The sequence below is a fragment of the Poecilia mexicana genome, unplaced genomic scaffold (assembly GCF_051168715.1).
Source record: "Poecilia mexicana isolate PSO_F unplaced genomic scaffold, ASM5116871v1 scaffold_1, whole genome shotgun sequence".
In the NCBI taxonomy this organism is placed as follows: domain Eukaryota; kingdom Metazoa; phylum Chordata; class Actinopteri; order Cyprinodontiformes; family Poeciliidae; genus Poecilia; species Poecilia mexicana.
In genome coordinates, this window is record NW_028263370.1 from 1,494,517 (window position 1) to 1,516,726 (window position 22,210).

At 38.6% G+C, this 22,210-nt stretch overlaps 1 protein-coding gene and 1 long non-coding RNA gene across 2 annotated transcripts; one reads left to right on the forward strand and one right to left on the reverse strand.

Moving 5' to 3' along the window:
* Window positions 1–5,228: 5,228 nt before the first annotated feature.
* LOC106911443 (synaptogyrin-3-like) lies at window positions 5,229–22,204 on the forward strand. The gene is made up of 4 exons (XM_088013750.1): window positions 5,229–5,480; window positions 7,039–7,273; window positions 8,035–8,180; window positions 20,953–22,204. The coding sequence occupies exons 1-4, from the start codon at window positions 5,376–5,378 to the stop codon at window positions 21,178–21,180; spliced, it is 714 nt and encodes a 237-aa protein (XP_087869876.1). The 5' UTR covers window positions 5,229–5,375; the 3' UTR covers window positions 21,181–22,204.
* On the reverse strand, window positions 16,686–19,007 carry LOC148161021 (uncharacterized). The gene is made up of 2 exons (XR_015765705.1): window positions 17,915–19,007; window positions 16,686–17,391 (listed from the first exon to the last, which is right to left on the reverse strand). It is a non-coding gene; the product is annotated as an uncharacterized LOC148161021 (long non-coding RNA).
* Window positions 22,205–22,210: the final 6 nt, after the last annotated feature.

Sequence of the window (22,210 nt, forward strand, 5' to 3'; positions counted from 1 at the left end):
TGTTTTTGTCATAGTATGTCATGTTTTTTTGCTGTGCTTTTAACCCACATGCAGAACACTTCCAAGAGTCATTGAGAAAATGTTAACTTTACTGAACAATCAATGAATAACAAATGTGCATCTTTGTCCGGGAGCCTGGTGTTGCGGGGTGAATGAGAACACTGGAAACAGAATAGATGAATGGTGGGTAACAGTTACTGATGAATGTGTTATTGAATGGCACTCTTACTGATGGAGATAGAGGCAAGTCTGACTGGGGGGAAGTGATTGGGTTCCAGGGTCCAAGTCCCTGTGTTGTGTTAATCCAGAGTTGTGCAACACTGGGAGCTGGGGATCCCAGTGGTGTGTGTGTGTGTGTGTGTGTGTGTGTATATATATATATATATATATATATATATATATATATATATATATATATATATAAATTCCCTTCTCACCCTCCGCGGGTGGTCTCTTTCATCCTCTGAGCTCGGGTCCTCTACCAGAGGCCTGGGAGCTTGAGGTTCTCCTCCAGTATCTTGGCTGTGCCTAGAACTGCACATTTCTGGACTGAGATGTCTGATGTTGTTCCTGGGATCTGTTTGAGCCACTGCTCCAGTTTGGGGGTGACTGCCCCGAGGGCCCCGATGACCACAGGCACCACTGTGGTCTTCACCTTCCAGGCCTTCTCCAGTTCCTCTCTGAGGCCCTGGTATTTCTCCAGTTTCTCATTCTCCTTTTTCCTGATGTTGTGGTCACTTGGTATTGCTACATCCACCACAACGGCTTTCCTCTGTTCTTTATCCACCACCACAATGTCCGGTTGGTTCGCCATTACCATTTTGTCTGTCTGGATCTGGAAGTCCCACAGGATCTTAGCTCGGTCATTCTCCACCACCTTTGGGGGTGTTCCCCACTTTGACCTCGGGGCTTCCAGTCCATATTCTGCACAGATGTTTCTGTACACTATGCCCGCCACTTGTTTATGTCGTTCCCTGCCTACATCTTGCACCCTGCTGTTATGTCTATGTCTCAGGGGCCTCCTTGCACAACCTGCACCTTGGGTCTTGTCTGGTGTGGTAGATCTGAGCCTCTATTGCTATATATATATATATATATATATATATATATATATATATATATATATATATATATATATATATATATATATATATATATATATATATATCCGTAGCCAGTCTTGTTGATGATTTGGCTGAGGGGGACTGACTCAAGAATGGGGCCACAATCAGTCACCTCCTCTACATGGATGACATCAAGCTGTACGCCAAGAGCGAGCGAGACATTGACTCACTGATCCACACCACCAGGATCTACAGCACTGACATTGGGATGTCATTCGGACTAGAGAAGTGTGGTCGGATGGTTACAAAGAGAGGGAAGGTCGTCCACACAGAAGGGGTCTCACTCCCAGAAGGAACAATAGCAGACATAGAGCACAGCTACAAGTACCTGGGAATACAGCAAGCAAATGGCAACCTCGATGAGGTCACAAGGAAAGGAGCCACAGCCAAATACCTCCAACGAATAAAGCAAGTCCTGAGAAGCCAGCTCAATGGCAAGAACAAGATCCGTGCAATAAACAGCTATGCCTTGCCAGTAATCAGATACCCTGCCGGAATAATTAGCTGGCCAATGGAAGAGATAAAGGCCACGGATGTTAAGACTCGGAAGCTACTAACCATGCATGGAGGGTTCCACCCCAAATCCAGCACCCTGAGACTGTACACAAGCCGTAAGGAAGGAGGCAGAGGACTAGTGAGTGTGAGAGCCACTGTCCAGGATGAAACATCCAAGATCCATAAATACATCAAGGACAAAGCCTCAACGGACGATGTGCTCAGCGAATGTCTCAGGCAATGGGGAACAGAGGACAAGGTGCTGGAGGAACCATCATGGGAGGACAAGCCCCTACATGGGATGTACCACCGACAAATAACTGAAGTGGCTGATATCAGGAAATCCTACCAATGGCTGGAGAAAGCTGGACTCAAGGACAGCACGGAGGCCCTCATCCTGGCCGCCCAGGAACAGGCCCTAAACACCAGAGCAATAGAAGCTCAGATCTACCACACCAGACAAGACCCAAGGTGTAGGTTGTGCAAGGAGGCCTCTGAGACAGTCCAGCACATAACAGCAGGGTGCAAGATGCTGGCAGGGAAAGCGTACATGGAACAACATAACCAAGTGGCGGGCATAGTGTACAGGAACAATTGTGCAGAATATGGACTGGAAGCCCCGAGGTCAAAATGGGGAACACCCCCAAAGGTGGTGGAGAATGACCGAACTAAGATCCTGTGGGACTTCCAGATCCAGATAGACAAGATGGTAATGGCGAACCAACCGGACATTGTGGTGGTGGATAAAGAACAGAGGAAAGCCGTTGTGGTGGATGTAGCAATACCAAGTGACCACAACATCAGGAAAAAGGAGCACGAGAAACTGGAGAAATACCAGGGCCTCAGAGAGGAACTGGAGAAGGCCTGGAAGGTGAAGACCACAGTGGTGCCTGTGGTCATTGGGGCCCTCGGGGCAGTCACCCCCAAACTGGAGCAGTGGCTCAAACAGATCCCAGGAACAACATCAGACATCTCAGTCCAGAAATGTGCAGTTCTAGGCACAGCCAAGATACTGCGCAGAACCCTCAAGCTCCCAGGCCTCTGGTAGAGGACCCGAGCTCAGAGGATGAAAGAGACCACCCACAGAGGGTGAGAGGGGAATTTTTATATATATATATATATATATATATATATATATATATATATATATATATATATATATATATATATATATATATATATATATATATATATATATATATATATATATATACTGCTCAAAAAATAAAGGGAACATTTCACTTTAATTTTGTGTGTGGCTCCAAATCCAGGCCTCCATTGGTTAATAAATTTGATTTCCATTGATGATTTTTGTGTGATTTTGTTGTCAGCACATTCAACTTTGTACAGAACAAAGTATTCAATGAGAATATTTCATTCATTCAGATCTAGGATGTGTTATTTGAGTGTTCCCTTTATTTTTTGAGCAGTGTATATATATATGTCTGTTTCTTCTTGCTCAGAAGAAAGACTTAAAGCTGTTGGAAGAGTAAAATTCTGCACGTGACTAAATATAAAGGATCAGAATCACGTTGTAGACATTCAAAAAAAGAGGATTTTGAAGAATTTTAGTTTTTCAGGAAGCAAATCAAAACACAAAGAATGTCTGTCCTAACAAGCACTCGACTCCTAAGACACTAAAACAGAAAATATCTTTATTCTCAGATCAGTCTGACATGGAAGAAAACACAACCGCTGACAGTAAACATATAGCAGGATTAGTTCAGCTAGAGATAATTTTAATAACTAAAAATAGATTACAGTTAAATAGGATTTAAGTGACTACTGTCACTAAACACGTGTTTTGACAAAAATTTTCTGACAATATTACATTTACAAATTTGTGGAAGTATGATCGGAGTGACAAGGCTGTCATTTTCAGCAGCAGATGTGACTAGTGAGTATTGAATGAAGCATCATGAACTTTTAGGAAAAGCAAAGGGCTGGAAAGCTTCATTTCTTCATGAACCTTCATTTGGCCAACACTAAAAGGAGATCTAAATGTAATTCACAAAATACAAAAAGCTCAGAGAGCAAACACTGGGAGGCTCTCAGTACGATGGTACTGAGTGTACCATGGTTAACACTCAGTCATCGGAGGACTGGCAACTGGCTCCTCTTGCTGTTGCTCAGCAGGTCCATTTTCAAATAAGCAGTAATCCCTTTGCTCCCTCTGGTGGATAACTATAGGAACTACCCAAAATCCACACAGAACTCAACCCCCAGCGTTGTACACAGGTTTCCTTTGTCTGATATTGAAAATTGTTTGATGACCAGGAAAATCTTAGGATACAGATTACAAAATGTGTGGCCAATATTATCAGATAAAGGCTTCAGCTATTTAATTCTGATAACCAATACATTTGTAGGTTATATAATGCAAACAAAGTTAACCTTAGGCTGCGCAGTTGGTAGAGCTGTTGCCTTGCAGCAAGAAGGTTCTGGGTTCGATTCCCAGCCCTGGTCTTTCCTGTGCATGCGTGGGTTTTCTCTGGGTACTCTGGTTTCCTCCCACAGTCCAAAAACATGACTGACAGGTTAATTGGCCTCTCCAAATTGCCCCTAGGTGTGAGATAGGCACCGGCACCCCTCCTGACCCCACTAAGGGACAAGGGTGTAAAGGGATGGAAGTTAAAACCAGAAATTTAAGAACACTGAAGACACCCTTTTTTCACTTTCTGAAGTTAAATCAGACCAAATTTCACTTACTTTTGGTAATTACCAAAAGTATTTTTATTTGCTAAGTAATAAGAGAATGTCAGAGTTTCATTCATTTTCTGTCTTCAAAATCAAAAGGTTAACTGAAGCATTTAATTGGAGATTCACCTGTGGTTATAAAGTGAAGATAGGTTAAGTGTCCAAAAGACGAACACATTTTGGCCTAGAAAGTACAAATGAAACCCAGATGAAAACCCAAAGACCTTGTGAAGATGACAATTCAAAAAGTTCTGTAACCCCGGCACTCCTATTAACCTTTTTGAATGTTATTGATGGATGGATGGATGGTCATATGGATAGTCAGATGCAAAGAAAAACGTTGATAATCTGAAAATGTCCAAAGAAAATCTAATTTGTAGCATAAAAAGGTAGTTACACAACTTTATGAGATCATTCTGGGTGTCACTACAACTCATAAAAAATATGTATATAATGAAGATTAATAGAAGGCACACTTGTTCACTTGCGGTTCCCCTTTTCCATGCACAAGGGTGACATGTTCCACGTGTGATCAAGTATTTTGTTCATGTGATCCATGTTCTATTGACATATGGAACATGTGACTGTATTTCTCGAATAAATATGTGAAACATGTAAACATGTTTTTTATTTGCTTGTTTTTTAATTGTTTGTTTTACCATGAAACGTTCCAAATTAACATGTACATGGTTTTTCATGTGACTCGTATCACTTCACATGTGGTGTGGTTTTTCCACATGTAAAAATCTTGTGCTTTTTCTGTGAGGGCAATTTTGATATGTTGAAATCTTTAGACTACAGGAAGATCTTGGTTCGCCTTCATCTTCTTAAATAGAAAAAGACCAACGTCCAGAAAGCAAGACAAAAACAGAAAGGCAAACGTGGATTTGTTCAGATGGAGGTGGTGTTGAAGTCGACTGAAGACGGAGCGGCGATGCTGCAGCCTGAGATGAGCCTCGGTGACGCGCTGTGACTTCATCTGGTGGCTGGAGGAAGAACACTCTCACACCGACTCTTCTCGCTTTCTCAGCCGCGTTGAGGGAACTGAAATTCGGAGGGATGGAGACGGCGGTTGCGTATGGAGCCATGAAGGCCGGGAGAGTCCCTTTCGATCCGGTCGCCTTTTTCACGCATCCCCGCACCATCCTCAGACTGCTATCGTGGGTAAGTCTCCTCTTCCAAATGCGGGTCTCCATGGATGGACGGGCCTACCTGCACCTCCCCTTTCTGCTTTTCGGCTTTGCGATAATGTGATGCTTTCCAATCAAGCCTTACAGTTGTGTTTTTAGACAAAATCTCAATTTGAGGAACTGAATGTTTCTGTTTCTGTCGATAAGAAGCCAACGAAAGAAGGTTCTACGTTTTAAAAGCTTCTGCTCAGGATGAAACCCTTATTTTCATTTTGATGTGATGCCGTGCAGTTGTGAGTCATCATGTGTCTGTGTTTTCTCTTATTATTCATCTTAATACGGCTTAACAGAAGTGCATTGCAAAATGTATATTTGAATAAAAAAAGAACAACTGAAAAAGCTAAATCTAGAGGAAGAAACTCTCGGACATATGCATTTGGCAGATCAGTAAAAATATTTTTGGTGCCTTCATGGATGAGGTAGTGGGACGTTAATAATTAATCATTTTGTTAGAGACAATTCAATTTGTGTTGAGTATTTAAGAATTTGAAGAATTGTAACTGTTGTTTTGTAATTCTGAAAGACTGAAAAAACTGCAGTTACAGAATTCCTCTAGGGTTTTTCTCTACTTCACCTTCTCAGTTACAAACCACAAATACATTTGCACTAAAACTATCTTTATAAAAACAGTTGTATTACGGTACTTAAGTTACTTAAACTTCTGAGCAATGCAATGTCTTCTTAACTCGATATGTCACATAGCGTTTCAAATTCCAACTCATATATATCAATTAAGCTTAGTTCAACATCTCACTGAGTTCATTTTTTGAGTGCATACTCAGGACAAGTTGCTAGTCAATCATAGTAACCAAACCCAAACTCTAAATTTTGTATTTTTTCCTTCACACTATTAAATAACATTATGTATAAATAAGTATGTCAAGTTTATTTGAATAGCACATTTCAGCAAGGTATTTCAAAGTGATTTACATGATAAATGCAAAATAAAGAGAAATCATGTTCCTGTTATATAGTTAACCAAAGGCAACTACAAGCAAATTAGTCTTTAGTCTTGATTTAAAGGAGCTCAGTGCTTCATCTGGTTTGCAGTTTTCTGGAAGCTTGCTCCAGATTTGTGGTGTATATACTGTTATTTTCTCTGAGCTACAGGGAGCCTGTGGAAGGACTTTAGAACTGGGTTGATGTGCTCTATCTTCCTAGTTTTATTGAGAACTTCAGCAGCAGCGTTCTGGATCAGCTGCAGCTGGAGGACTGATTTTTTTTTTAGCAAGACCTGTGAAGACGCTGTTGCAGTAATGAGTTTCTCTAGATCTTGCTCAGACATTAGTCCTTTAATCCTAGAGATGTGTCTAAGGTGATAGAAGGTTGACTTTGTGAACATCTTTAGCATATTTCCAACAAAAGAACTGTTGTTCTTAAACTGATTCATTTCGGGTACTTTCAAACCTCATTTCTTTGTTGAGAGCTGATGTGTATTTCGATCTGCTTGGGAAATCAAGCATTCATAACTGTCTCTGTAGGTGTCATCCATCAATGACGTCTCTTAGATGATAAATTTTCTCTGTCTGCAGGTTTTCTCCATCGTGGTGTTCAGCTGCATAGTGAACGAGGGTTACATCAACATTGGCAGCGAACGTTTACTGTGCGTCTTTAACAAAAATGCTCATGCCTGTAACTATGGCATGACTGTGGGTGTGGCCTGTTTCCTTGGCAGCATCTGTTTCCTGATCCTGGATGTTTACTTCCCTTCTATGAGTAACCTCAAGGACCGAAAACGAGTGGTGCTGTTCGACCTCATCTTTTCTGGTAGAGATCAAAGACCACAAAATCTTCCTGATTTTTGTGAAGTGATAACAGAAAACCAAAAAATATATATATTAAAGTAGCAGTATTATGTAAAATCGACTTTTTGAGCATTGCATCATCTTATAATGTTATTCTCTCATCAAAATCACACATTGATTCTTTCATGTATGTTTGAGAAATTCTTTAAACTCCATGGCAACCATTCAGCTGTGCAAAACACCTGGTGAACCGAGTGCCACCTTCAAGTACCAAGCTCCTCCCACTCGGTTCCTCAGAGCTGCAGCTTCCAAGCTGAGATTCCACTTACCAGATAATCCCTCCCCAACAACTCCCTCTCTCAGCTCCTTCAGACTAGCCAGCAGTGATTAGCAAACTCTTGCTGAAACTACTGAGCTCATCATAGGAGCTACTTCTCAGTGAAACGTTGGTAAAAACGCTTTTAAAGGGTTAATAGAGCATCGATGTTATGATGACTTCGTATGGGCGGAGTTTCAGAAAGAACAGGAGTTTTTAAAGAGACAAGAGGCCCAATTTTAAGCCATTAAATTCTTAAGTAAATTTTCTTTTAAGTCTTTTAATAAATATATATAGCATTTTTATAACAACTGAAGGTGACATAGTTACTCGATCATGCTATAAAATGGCACAGAGTGCCTGGTAAATACATAGAACTAAAGAACTAAAGAAAGAAAAATGTGACACAGCTGACTGTGGGGTGATACAAGCAAAAAAATAAATACAGTCCTGTTTTTCTTCTTCAGGAGTGGCCAGCTTCCTGTGGTTTGTTGGATTCTGTTTTCTGGCCAATCAGTGGCAGGCCACGTCTCCAGATGAGCTGCCATTGGCCCAGGGCTCAGACGCTGCCAGAGCTATTATCACGTTTTGCTTCTTTTCAATCCTAAGCTGGGTCTGTACCTTTTTTATTCACATTATGTACATGCATACATTTCTTCTTTCTGTTTTCATTATCTTCATCACCATGTGCATTTAACCCACTATATGTTGTCTTGCTTATTGATGCTATTGGAAAGAATCACATTTCTTTCTTCCACTCAAGATAATCAAAGACTTTTGTTTAAGACTCCCCCCACTTTTTCTGTTGTCCAATATTTGAACACACTTTCACACACCAGTGGTATGAATAACCAACAGTATTACAGTTTCACAAATAAAAACATAATTAAATAAATGCATGATTATTTATTCAATATATTGTTTAACTGTGGAGGATGTACACCACCTCTCACCCATTGTTGGTGATAGCTCTTTACCTTTTTCTGTAAGAAGTGTAGAAAGTAAATCAATAGCCGAAAACAAATTTTGAACTAATAAATTGTAACAGATTTACAACAGAATGGATAAAAATAGTGTAATGGTTACTGAAGCTAGCCTTGCCTTGCAGCAAGAAGGTTCTGGGTTTGATTCCCGGTCCAGGGTCTTTCTTCATGGAGTTTGCATGTTCTCCCTGTGCATGGTGGGTTCTCTCCAGGTACTCTGACTTCCTCCCACTGACGGTCAGTTTGATTGATCTCCTAAATTCTCTTTAGGGATGTGTGTGCATGATTGTTTGTCTTGTCTGTCTCTGTGTTGCTCTGCGATGGATTTAGCGACCTGTCCAGGGTGACCCCTCCCCTGACCTGTTGACAACTGGAGATAGGCACCAGTGACCCCACTAGGGATCAGGGTGTAAAGATAATGGATGGATGGGTTTCTGAAGCTTCCATAATGCCTTTATTGAATTTTATTTTTTAACCATGGCAGTCTTTTCAAGTTTCACTAAGATCTAGAAACTTTGAGATGCAGATAGAAATTATGTTCTGGCTTCATCACAGTTTAATAAATAATTGTACCATGGAACATTTGGTGAGCTGTTTTTTACACTTAGATTTAAACGAGGGCAAGAAGAGTTACACGTTAAACCCCAAAATTAACAAAATGGCTAGAATTCCTTTATGATGAATACAAGTGCATTATTTTATCTTACAAGACTATTTTAAGTGATTTGCTCCTTTCTAACTAGGTGGAGTTTCTGTTTTGACCAGCAATTGATTTCTGCCAAGATTAAAATGGATTCAGTAGGGTACCTTGTTGTCAACCATTTCTGGGTGGGTGGACATGGGTGTGGCACTGGTCTGGGTGACACGCAGCAGTGAGAGCAGCAGATTGTAAGAAGTTGTGTAATCTGCGGAACTGTGTGGCACTTTACAATTTATTGTACCACAGTTTTTATGAACTGATCTCTATTGCAATGACATACCAGTTGGTGGTCTCCCTTAATGCTGTGATGCTTCACTGTCATCTTTGGAGGATTATGCACATATCTGGATTCACTTCAGTATAACAGGGAGTTTATCCTGTTGTTTTAGAATTTGTGAACAGGTATGGTCAAAGTAGAATGCTCCTTCCCCTCAGAGATGATCCAACTTCGGGGAGCAAGAGATCAACCTCAGTACCTCAGTACATTTGTGTGCTAGCAAAAGGAAGTGTCCAACAGCGACTTAAAAGATCAGGCCTTAGGAGGATGGCCCTGCCTTCAATCATCCTTGCCAACACACAATCGCTTTGGAATAAGCTGGATTTACAGGCAAATGTTAAGTTACTTATGAAACATAAAAATGTCTGTCTGATTGCCCTGACTGAGACATGGCTCAAGAAGCAGGATGAAGATTTTGAACTGGAAACTGATGACTTTGGAAAACCACTGTGTCTTGACAGACACCCCACAGTGACAGGCCTTTGTCTATGTATTAATAAACAATGGTGAAGCATGAGAATGGCTAGGGATACAAAGTGTACTCCTGACATTGAGTTACTTTGTGTCTTCTTCGCCCTTTTTATTTATCCAGGGAGTTTCTGCAAATATTTGTTACTCTTGCTTATATTCATTCCAGAGCAAATGCTATTAGTGCAACGCAGGATATTGTTGAAACTGTGCATAAGTTGCAGAACATAGCTCATGATGCTTCAAACTTTGTAATGGGTGGCTTTAACCACTGCACGATTGAGAAGGGACTCGCAAACTTTCACCAATATGAGGTAGAGACTACCAGATCGGAATCTAGGCATGACAAGAGCCTACCAAACGTGATAAGAGCCTGGATCTTTGCTATCATTTCATTAAAGGCACTTACAAAACCTTGCAGAGAGCCCCACTGGGTTTGTCTGACCACTGTGTGGTTTATTTGGCTACAATGTACAAACCTGCTCTGAGAAAAATAAAGCCAGAGTGAACTTTGGTTCATCTTTGAACCAAGGGACTTGTTTATTGATTCCTGTTTGGATTTAAATGAACTGACTGAGACAGTTGCTTCTTGTTTAAATTTTTGTAAGGATCTTATTGCTAAGAGGAATTCAGCTTGTAGTAAAGAGCTGAATAAACAAGTTAAACAGGAACTTAAACTTGCTAAAATAAATTAGAAAAATGAAATACAAAATCTTTTGAGCTGCGACAACTCTCATGTGAAGGTGTTAAATCCTTCCTTTTCTTATGCGTTTGTAGTCTAAGAAAAGCCCTAATACCCTGGGTGGAAAGTCAGAAATTACCAGTAATTTGAATTTAAAAAAAAAAATAATTTTAGCAAAGAGAATGTTAACTATGGACTAGCTGAATACAGAAGTGATGCTCCAGCAAAGTCGGCCACTTTAATTAATATAAATGCTGGCATGGTTGAGCTCTGTCGGAAAATTAAAGAGAGGAAGAGTCCAGGACCAGATAAAATTGGGTGCAGACTCTTAAAGCGCTGTCCTATAGCTGCTGTCATTTTTTCTTTCATCTTCAAAATGTCTCTCCAGCTTCACCTAGTGCCAAAACTTTGGAAAGATTCAGTTATTGTAACTGTGGCCAAATATAGAGCACCTAAGACACAAAATGATTTCTGTCAGGTTGCTCTTACTTCCCTCGTTATGAAATCTTATGAGAAGATTATAAAAGCTGAGATTGTGAAGACAACCTTAAGTAGCTTAGCTTAGTAGCTGCTATAGAGCTGGTAGAAGTGTTGATGGTGTCAACACTCTACTTCAACAGGTCTTGGATCCTGTAGATGGGACAAAACATTTTAGCTGTTTCCTTTTTATTGACTTTTCCTCTGCTTTTAACTGTATTCAACCCCACATTGTAGCCACACATCTTTTAGGCAGACTTCACATTAATTGAGATTTAGTTTTTTTGTTAGTTGATTTTTTAACAAACAAACCCCTGAGGGTGATGGTTAATGGTGTTTTTCCTGATGTACTTTTATCTTCTACGGGCTCCCCTCGGTGCCATGTCTTTTCACCACTTTCATTCAATTTAGAATGAGTGTTGGAGTCATAATAAGGCAGGTACATTATAAATTTTGCTGATGACACTGTAATTGTGTATGTGCTTGATGGCCAGGATTGTGATCATGGGTCTGTGATGAAAGATTTTAGTGACTGGTGTGAGCGCTCATTTCTGGACATGAATGTGTTTAAAATCAAAGAGATGTAGTTGAAGCCTCCACCTTGTTTTCCAGATTCATTCATGGACAGGCTGTTGAGGCTGTACAGTATTACAAATATCTTGGGACAATTATCGGCAACTGCTTAACTTTTGAGAAAAATACAGGTGCTTGTATTTCTATCCGAAATTATGGAGTGTGAATGTTGACAGTGTTTTTATGAAAATGTTTTACTCTTGACTTATCAAATTGGTTTTAACATTTTTTTAATTTGTTGGTTTGAGTCACTTACCCTGAAAAAAAAATAAACAGATGACATCATCATCAACAAACAGCATCACAAAAATGTGTAGTACAATGATAGGGATAAGTCTGGTAGAGCTTCCCTAGCTCTTCAGAACCAGAGAAACAACGAAGGCCAAAGTGATCCTTGCTAACCCTCATCACCCTCTTTATCACCATTACAGGCAACAGAAGGCAACAGCCTTCTGCTCGCAGATACATGATGATTAAATGTAACATAAAACAACATAAATGTTCTTTTAACCCCGTTGGTGTCCGTCTCATTAATAAATTGAGATCTCACATCATGGGAAACTAAGGAAATGAGAGTTTTTGCATACACAGTAAAACAATAGAACCTGAGAGCTCTCGAAGGAGAAACAGCTTATCCTGCTCATGCTTACTGACAGTTATCCCTGATAGTTATTTTATAGACACAGTTTTAATAATTACTTACACTTAATAAGTACTTACACTGTCAACATCATAACTGGATTACTTCAAATCTAAGGTTTGTGGGTTTTTTACTCCTTTCTCTACTTTTTTCCACTTCCAAGCTGAACCAGGGAAAGATGCCTCTGGGCAACACTTTGTTCAGTAAAAATGAAGATTCAATGGCTGGAGGTGAACTTGGAGATAAACGTTGGCAAAATTAATGTAAACAAGTCCACAAGATGAACTACAACCCAAATACACTTTTGAGACTGCACCATAAAAAATATACTTTTTAGAGAACACTCTAATAGGGTGTTCTATTAGGAAATATGGAATCGTTCCATATTTGGCTGCTAAATGTTGCGTCCCGTATTGAACCGATACTTGACGCGACTTGTTCCGTATTTCTATAAATGTCCGATAGACACGCCTATCACACACATTGTTACTAAGTATAACAATAACGACCAAAATAAAGCACAGGAAATATTAAGGTCAGCTAAATTCTCGTTGCGGGAGCTAAAGGACCCCTGAACGCTACGGACCGACGCTGTTGTCACGGTTGCCTAGAGACGGACACTACGCAGCCGCGGTGAGTTGCTATCAACCCGGGTCTTTTCAAAACGTCTTTGACCCGATACTCCACCATCCTTAGAAGCAAAACCTCTCTAAAGATACAGACGGTGAGAAGGAAGACGCAAACCCCAGGCTGAATAATGTTAGTGAGGATGAACACAGGCAATTAAAAAAAAAGTGTCCATCGTGGCGCAGTGTACATCAGGAGAGGAACACAGCAGACCCTGATATGGTAACATTTTGCTATGATTAAGTTTCTTATTGTGCTTTTAGTAGACGATATTGGTTTGATTATTTACTTATTTAATGTATAATAATATCAGCCAAAAATAATACAAATGATCATTTAAAGAACAAATCATACATTAGATCAGAGGTTCCCAAACTGTGTGGCGCGTCCCCTGGGGGTGGCGCCGTGTCATTGCAAGGGAGGGGGGGGGCGGGAAACCGTCTGGATGAAAAAAAAAAAACATGAACACTGTATGCGCTGGGTTTTTACCTTAGAATGGCCAACTCTCTGTTATTCCTATACCAATTTGATACAGTAGAGGCTTCCACACTTCCCATATTTGTGTCCTCTGTCACTTTTATCAGCAGTTAAAACTGTTTAATCCGTTGTTAACATGTTGTAACCTGTTTTTCCGAGCCGCCTTTAAACGCAACGACGCTCGCGCTGGGTTTCCACCTGTGAAGGAGACCTGCTGCTGCTGTGCGGAGCTACGTAGGTTTGAGTTAGAATCACGGCAGCAAACCAGCAAAACGCAAAGAACTTTTCACAGTTTTTCCCTCCAAACTAATCGACTGAGTTGAGTATAGCTGTTGGATGCAGGTAATGTTAGCTAAAAAATGACTAGCTAATCTCAATACAGAACCTTAAGCTTAACAAGTACCTTGTAGGCTACCGATGTTGGTGTCTATTTTCAGCTACGTACATTCATTTTGCCCCCAAAAGTCGATGCACCCCCCCCCCCCACACACACACACACACATTGTTTCAACCAGACAGCCATTTGTAATCCAATGGGGGGTCGGGTTTGGAAACCACTGGGGGGGTGCAGAAGAAAAAGTTTGGGAACCATTGCATTAGATTAACAGTAAACACATAAATATTTCCTACTTTAAAAGGTTTGGTAAGGCTTTCTGTATGTTTTATTTTTAAATGTTGATATATTTCATGAATTCATTGTTCAGTGGTCATTTATGCACCAGACACAGACCTGCAGCCCAGGGGCGGTTCTAGACGGGGGCCAACGGGTTACCAAAGAAGTTATACTAAATACATGTTTTATGTTAATACTCAGTGGTGGATTTTTTTAACCTTCACAATTTTACTTTAACAATTAATTAAAAATTATAGTGCTGCAGTTTTAGCTGCTATATTGAGATAGGATCACACTTTCCATCTGCAACCTGAATCTCTGGAGACAGATGTGGCTCTTTGGCTCATTTAATATATCAAATGATCAAATATTGCTCTGTTTTTGTTTGTTTGTTTCATTCTTTTTCAAGTGTTGCCATGGAAAAACACTGACTATCCTGGGCCCTGTGGTAAATCTGGTCTAGATCAAGCCTCCAAACCTAACTCCTTATTTATAGAAATATTTTGGTAATATAACTTTTAACATAACTTTTATACTTTTAGTTGTTTGAGGACACATTTTGAATATTAAATCAGGTGTTATGATTAGTTACTCAGTGGTTTACCAAATACTTTTTACACTTGCTCTGATTAGAGTATACTACTCTGATTAGAATACAGTTTTGGGGTACTCGAACCGACCTCTATGTATGAATGATTGCTCTATGGATAATTTTTTAAAGACAAAAAACACCGCCATAAAATATTATCTATCACTGCAGCGACCATCCCACCTGTGAGAGTCGGGTGACGTGCGCCATAGTGGGCGCCCCTTATTTTGATTTCTGAAAGGTGGCAACCCTACACTCTAAAAAAAAAGAAAAAAAAGTTATCTTTATTATTTAGAAAATGTCATGGCTAAATACTCTACAGCCAAAGTGTATTTGGCTGCAGTTCATTTTATGGACTTATTTACATGGATCTCACTTAATTCTTTTGCTTTAGTTATGACAACTTTCTTTCATGTGTTCAATTAGCTACAAGAACTTTTTACTTTGACTTTCTTGAAACAATTATGTTCAATGCCGTATTCATATCCTACATCTGATGTCATGACTCAAGCTTCATCAGGGACAGATCCTGTACCAACCAGGTGCTGTTGTGGTGCAGGGCTAGAGCTCAACAGACATAAGGAGGTCCTCGACGCGGCTGACGCAGGTTGGATTCCAGGCTTGATAACCTTTGCTGCATGTCTTCCCTCTTTCATTCCCCACTTTCCTATCTAACTACTATAAAATCAAGACTGCCTGAGTCTCAAGCCCTGGTAAAATATAGATAACTTAGTTTACTTCTTTATTTGAGGTAAACAAAATGATTTAAATAAGACTGACTTAAATTTATCAAGTTAAAGCAACTTAATGAATTCAGTTTAAAAAATGTAATAAATTGAGTTGGTTGATCATACTATATTGAGTTGGCTAAACTTAATAAATTAAGTTGGATAAACTTAATTGAATTACTTGTTACCAATAGAAGCAATCCAATTCAATTGGTTCAACTAATTTATTTTTTCAGTGCACAGGACCTGCACTGAGTTCCTGTTGGACCTCAGTGAAGCTTTTGACACTATTGACCATGACATATTGCTGAAACCACTGGAGAGTTGGGTCGTACTCTCCGGCCCAGTACTCAGTTAGTTTGTATCTTACCTAAATAACAGGTATTTCATTGTTTCAATAGATAAGTTCTCATTGAAGTGGACAGAAGTAACACATTATACCTCAAGGTTCAATCCTAGGATCCCTCTTATTCAATATCTATATGCTAGTTCAGGTTATAACAGGAAATAAGATCAGCTACCATAACTATGCAGGTGATACACAGCTCTACATCACGATGTCACCAGGTGACTCTGAACCCATCCAATCACTGAATAGATGCTTAGAACAGATAAATGTGTGGATGTGCCAAAACTTTCTCCAGCTGAACAGAAACAAAACTGAAGTTGTTATTTTTGGACCTAAAGATGAGCGAACTAGAGTCAACACAGAGCTTCAGTTATTACAACTGAAAACCAGCGATCAGCCCGAAACCTGGGAGTAGTGATGGACTCTGACCTGAACCTTCAGAGCCACATTAAGACAGTCACAAAGTCGGCCTTCTATCACCTGAAGAACATTTCTAGGATTAGAGGACTTATGTCCCAGCAAAATCTGGGACATTCATTAAGTAAGCCAACCCCAAAATATTATTTTGCAAAATGTCCAAATTAAGGGTCAATTTTAAATATCAAAGATAAAGCACATATAATTAATAAATCCGGTAACATTTTATTTGAAGGGGGTTGAATAAGACTGTCATGACACTGTCATAAACATGACATAACACCTGTCATGAACATCAATAAGTCTTCATGAATAGTTATGACTGTTGTCATAAAGCGTCATTCGGTAAATAATGACACTTTTAATACAAAGTTGACATTATTCAAAATGTCTTTGTTATGACAACTTGTCATTAACCAAGAAATCATGATCTAACATAAATTTGTCATAATAGTAGTCATAATGATTTAATTATTACACTAGCAAAAGCTTTAACAAAACAATGATTAATAAAGCAATAAAGATTTCACTAAGCTTTATTACACAGTCAAATGATTTAATAACAGACTCATTAACAATTTCTTTTACATCAACTAAAGTGGAACAAGTAGCACAAGTTATTAAGTCATTAAGTGTCATTACAATGTCATTAATATTAACTATTACCTCAAGTAAAGTGAAACTAGTAGCAACAATTATAAAGATGTAATTTAGTATTACAGTGTCAAATGCTATGCTAACAGAGTTATTGATTAAGTCTTACCTCAAATGAAGTGAAACACACTGGACTACTTATAACTACCATCATAACTGTAGAACAAACCCTTTGTACATTGGAATAAAACAAAAGACAACTTGTTCTAAGAACAGAGGGTTTAACATCTGGTCAGTATATTGTTACTCTGAAATGCTGATTGAAAAACTAAAACAGAATTACTTATTCTTTAACTTAAGAAAATAGGTTCTTTCAACAGTAACATTTTTTGCTTTGATTATGTCAGCCATCTCCTTCGTAATAGTCTTCCTGTAATGCTCTGAAAACAGGAAATCTTCTTCTTGTCTTCATTTCCTGGAAGCAGCTCTTTGAAGGTGTCCAGAAATGCTCAGAAATTACAGCTGTTCTTGCAATAGTTAATCATGGCGAAAGCCTTTTCATGAATTCAAACTTGGTGAATCTCTTCTGGACATTCTCATAGTCGGTGATGACTCAATTCATTGTGGTCACTTAAAAAAAGAACAAAAACAAAAAACAATGTCATCATATTCCAGCATTTATTTAAATACCATTTCAAAAATGTCCCTTGCTGCACACTGTCAGAATGGTAGACTGGCAGACAAATGCCTAGTTAACATGACTGGTGGTTATAAAGTGCAATACAATTATTTCTTAATACAAGTGGAATAATAACTGGAGCTGAACAAAATTATTCTGATCAAATATTTGTCTGGCAGAAGTTCAGACAGACTGCCACTGTTATTCGAATGCATCATTTAACATATAGTTTTAGGCACATGAATGCATCTTTTTACTTAATGAGCATTCTAAATTATTTCTAACCAGATACTCTAACTTAGGGTTGATTGCAAGAAGTTTATTAATAATTAAATAGATTTAACATCAGTTTTAGTTGTCTAAAACGTAACTTAACTCAGCTGGTGAATGTTGATTCCTGCTCCCCATTCCCCTCTTACCTGGCTGTCCCACCCCACTTCACATGGTGAAAATATTAACACAAAAACGACTTACCTAATTTTCTTGGGGAATATTTCATCTGCTTCTTTCTCTTTGGTCAAACGGACTTCTTTCTCTGGTGGCTGGTCCTCATTATCATCCTCCACACTCGTAGCATGTCTTCATTAGCCAACTTTGTCCTCCCCACCATGTGTCCTTAGGCTAGCCTGGGTCTTCATGTGGCTAAACTTGCCAAAGCAAAGAACACAAACTCTGTGTCACATCAGCCAAGTCGCTAAATAATGCACATGAAGGATAACTTTGACTAATATATTAGCTTTTAATTTGCTAGATTAAAATTGGAGGGGGAAAAACAATTTGCCTGTCTTTAAAATATATTTAATATTAAGGGCTAACGTTACAGTAATTGTGTTTAATAACTTTAGCTAACATTAACTTACAGCAATGTAGGATTGGCTTGAATTGCTTATAGCTAACATTACAGAGAAAGAGAACATAGTCAATGTTATTTTCTCAAAGAAAATGTAAAGTTAATAAGACACATACCTCATATGTATTAGGTATCAAACTTCGGCTTCTTTTTAAACAGGAGGTCTGGCCGTTATAACTTGTGTTAGGTTTGCGCCACCATAGACATAATATAAGGATAGACGCCTCATGCCCCGCTGTCGCCTATTGTCGCTGACGAGATTTAGGGCGGCCATCTTGGAGCGGTATACCACTCCACTCGGTCCTATGTGTTTAACAGGCACAGTGACGGATCAGCGCATTTAATCGATCATAACACGCTTTTTTGTTACTGGAAACCATATTCAAACATCTATCAAAGCTACATTTATAAACAATTGTATTATTTAAGTATGTTATTTAAGTTATTTAAGTATTTAAATATGCTTAGTGGCTAAAACAATAGAATAGGAATGGAATATTCTGATATTGATGTATAAAGAGCATATTACAAAGCACACAGCCGTTCATAATTTATTTAATAAATTATTTAGTAATATCAATACATATTTAAATAACTATACAACACAAATAAAGATTCATAATGGCACAAATAAATAATTAATACTGAATATATATATATATATATATATATATATATATATATATATATATATATATATATATTTATTTATTTATTTTTTTTGCCGACTTCTAGCTTCAGAGATTCAGCAGCTGAGATTAAGTCCAAAATCTGATGAGATCCATCCGTGCTGCAGTGAATCCGTCTCTCTTTATAGATTTCTCCCTCTTCTTCCTCACATCGTGTCTTTATGAAACTTTCAAAACAAAAACGGAAGATTTGGGATGTATCTTACTAGTGAAAGAATTACATATAAATAATAGTCTTTACCACCTGTGTAAACTTTGCTGGTGAATGTTATAACACATAAGTTTTATAATATGTGTTATATTGTTTCATTTCTAATGCTCTTTTGTCATATAATCTAAGTCAATGTTAGAGAATAATTAATATTTTTAGATGTACAGAATCTCAGTTAGCCTTCATAGCGGGGCTGAACCCGTATTACACCAAGCACTGTAGCTAATATTAGCTAGTATCTCGCCGGTGGACATAAATACAGTAAAGTAATATTCTAATCACAATATATACACAATAATATGTCCATCTTACTTGTGAAATGCTGTCTGTGGAGCCCTCACATCAATAATCCATAGATCCGAACAATAATATCCCTCAGAGCTGAGGCATCGTCTATTGTTTTGATTGAGGAAAGTAGGAGTTTATACCGCTCTAAGATGGCCGCCGTATTTCCTGCGCCGGAGCAGCCAATGCGGCGTCTACCCTTATATTATGTCTATGTGCGCCACAATATGGAAGGTTTCTTCTTCACCAACACACTGCACGCCTGTTCGTGCACTGCTGCCTCTCACTGGTGGAGATGGTGTATTGCACTACTTAGTCCTTTGTTTAGAAATGGGGTCCATACCAACCAACCCCACACACGTAAATTTTTTATCATTTGCCACAGTTCTCTACGTTTGCTTCAGTCCTCGCACGCACAAGGGTTAAAACAGCCTTAAATAATGTTTCAAATGCTAAGTTCATAAGTGCTTTGTAGACATCTTGCTGTAAAACTTTAGGTTCGATTAAATTAAGAAAATTAAGACTAAACAACATGGCAGAGCTTTATAATATTACTACATAAAGCTAATTTTTAAAGTTTAATCGGTAATACTTTTATAACAAATTTATGTCAGATCATGATTTCTTGGTTAATGACAAGTTGTCATAATGAAGACATTTCGAATAATGTCAACTTTGTATTAAAAGTGTCATTATTTACCGAATGACGCTTTATGACAACAGTCATAAATATTCATGAAGACTTATTGATGTTCATGACAGGTCATGTTTATGACAGTATCATGACAGTCTTATTCAACCCCCTTCAAATAAAGTGTTACCATAAATCCTAGTTAAAATGACTACATTTAGCGGGAACTGCTTAAGATTTTGTTCTTTAGAAAACTGCAGAAAGATTAAAAAAAAAAAAGTCTCAAAAACTAAACACATTCCAAGACCTTCCATACCTTCCAGACAAATTGATTACAGGTATCTCCTAAGTATTTTTATGATCAATAACAGCAACCTTTCATGTTGTTTATTAACCACATTATGACTGTTACTGTGACTTGGAGACCTTTTCTATATTTCTATTTGTAATTAGAAATATATCTTATTGTGTTTTATTTTTTGTTTTTATATTTATGTGTGGTGTTGCGTGTTGCTGAGGCCTTGCATCAAATAGAGCTTATCCTCCTCACATGGCGCAGTAGTTTGACTAAAGATTGCGCTGTACTTAGATTTATAGTCTGAGAGAGAACAAAAGGTTAATAAATAAGCCAGTATTAGAATGCTACAGTGTGTAATGATTTTTCCTAATTTAAGATTCTTAGTCTTACTAAAGTTGATTAAACATTGTCTTGTCTCTTACTGTTTATCTCAGTTTATCAGAGATAAACTGAGATATCTGAGGAATAATTAAGTTTGCTGAATGTTCCTCTGAACCTTTGACATTATGATTAATTTTCATTCTTGTTTATGTTTGTGTTACTAACAGGCCGTGTTGACGCTAAGTGCTCTTCGGCGCTATCTGACCGGCAGCAATACAAACTTATTCACTTGGCAGCACCTTGACCTTCCTCCAAGCAACGCCCGAGCCACTCCCTACCCCATCCCCAATGGAGGCACCATCGTTACCACCAACCCCTACCAAGCCACGCCCTTCACCGAAACCCTGGACCCCCAGAAACTCACACAGCATAGACAGGTGGCTCCTGCTTTTTAGAAACGCAAAAAGAGAAGATTTGAACTGAACGACACAACACACTGAGCCGAGGACCACCCGCCCTATTGGTTTTACTGGGACTCCATCCCCTCCAGGGAGCTGTTAGATCCCTTTTTGCCATGGCAACTGCTGGCTAAGCTTAGTTCTGTTCATGCAAGCGCACACATACACAGATGTTGATGCAGGTGAGTACAGATGTACTCACTTTTAGCACCTGTATGCAGTTACACACCTGGAAACACATGTACAGATTCACACTGAGCAACATCCTGGCTGCATGCTTATTGGGTAAAGTGTAGATTAACATAGATGTAGACCAGTGAAGATGCTTTACCTGCCTTATGAATGGACACAGTGGGAGAGACGTGGAAGCTTTGTAGCTCTTCATTAAGCTCAGGCTGGTCACCCAGCAGCTGAAGGTATGACCAACATATTGTGAAATGAATGCAAGAAACAGCAGAACTTGAAGGAAGTAGTTTCTTGACAGTGTGAAATATAAATGTGATTAAATATTTTATTGTGATTTGTTGTATTGATAAAAAAAAAAAAAAAAAAAAAAAGAAATAAACAGTGCTTAACACCACGATCAAAACTGTGATTCTGGCTGTGTTCACATGATCTTCAGATGTTTTCTCTTTTTTCTCTTTCTTTTTTTTTTGCTTCCTTCTATCTTGGAAACAGTTTTCAATGTAATTATGTATCGTGAATGACTTCTGAGGATGTGTTGGGCATCTCAATGCTTGGAAGGCCATAATTAGAAAGAGCTGTGCTGAATTCATTAGCAGTAGCTGGCAGCTGCTGAATGTCTGTAGTATTTTTAGATTGCAGGCTGGATCAAGACATTCTTCTCCTAACAATCTTTAGGAGAAACAAGAGTCAGACAAAAGTCAGAGAGGAAGAGGTTTTATTCCAGCTTTGCCCAATCATGTACAGCTCATTGTGTATCCCTTGCTGATATAATGCTGGTAAACTGACATTCAGAAATATAGAAATGCAGCTTTCTTTTATCATGTTTGCAGTTTTAATAAAA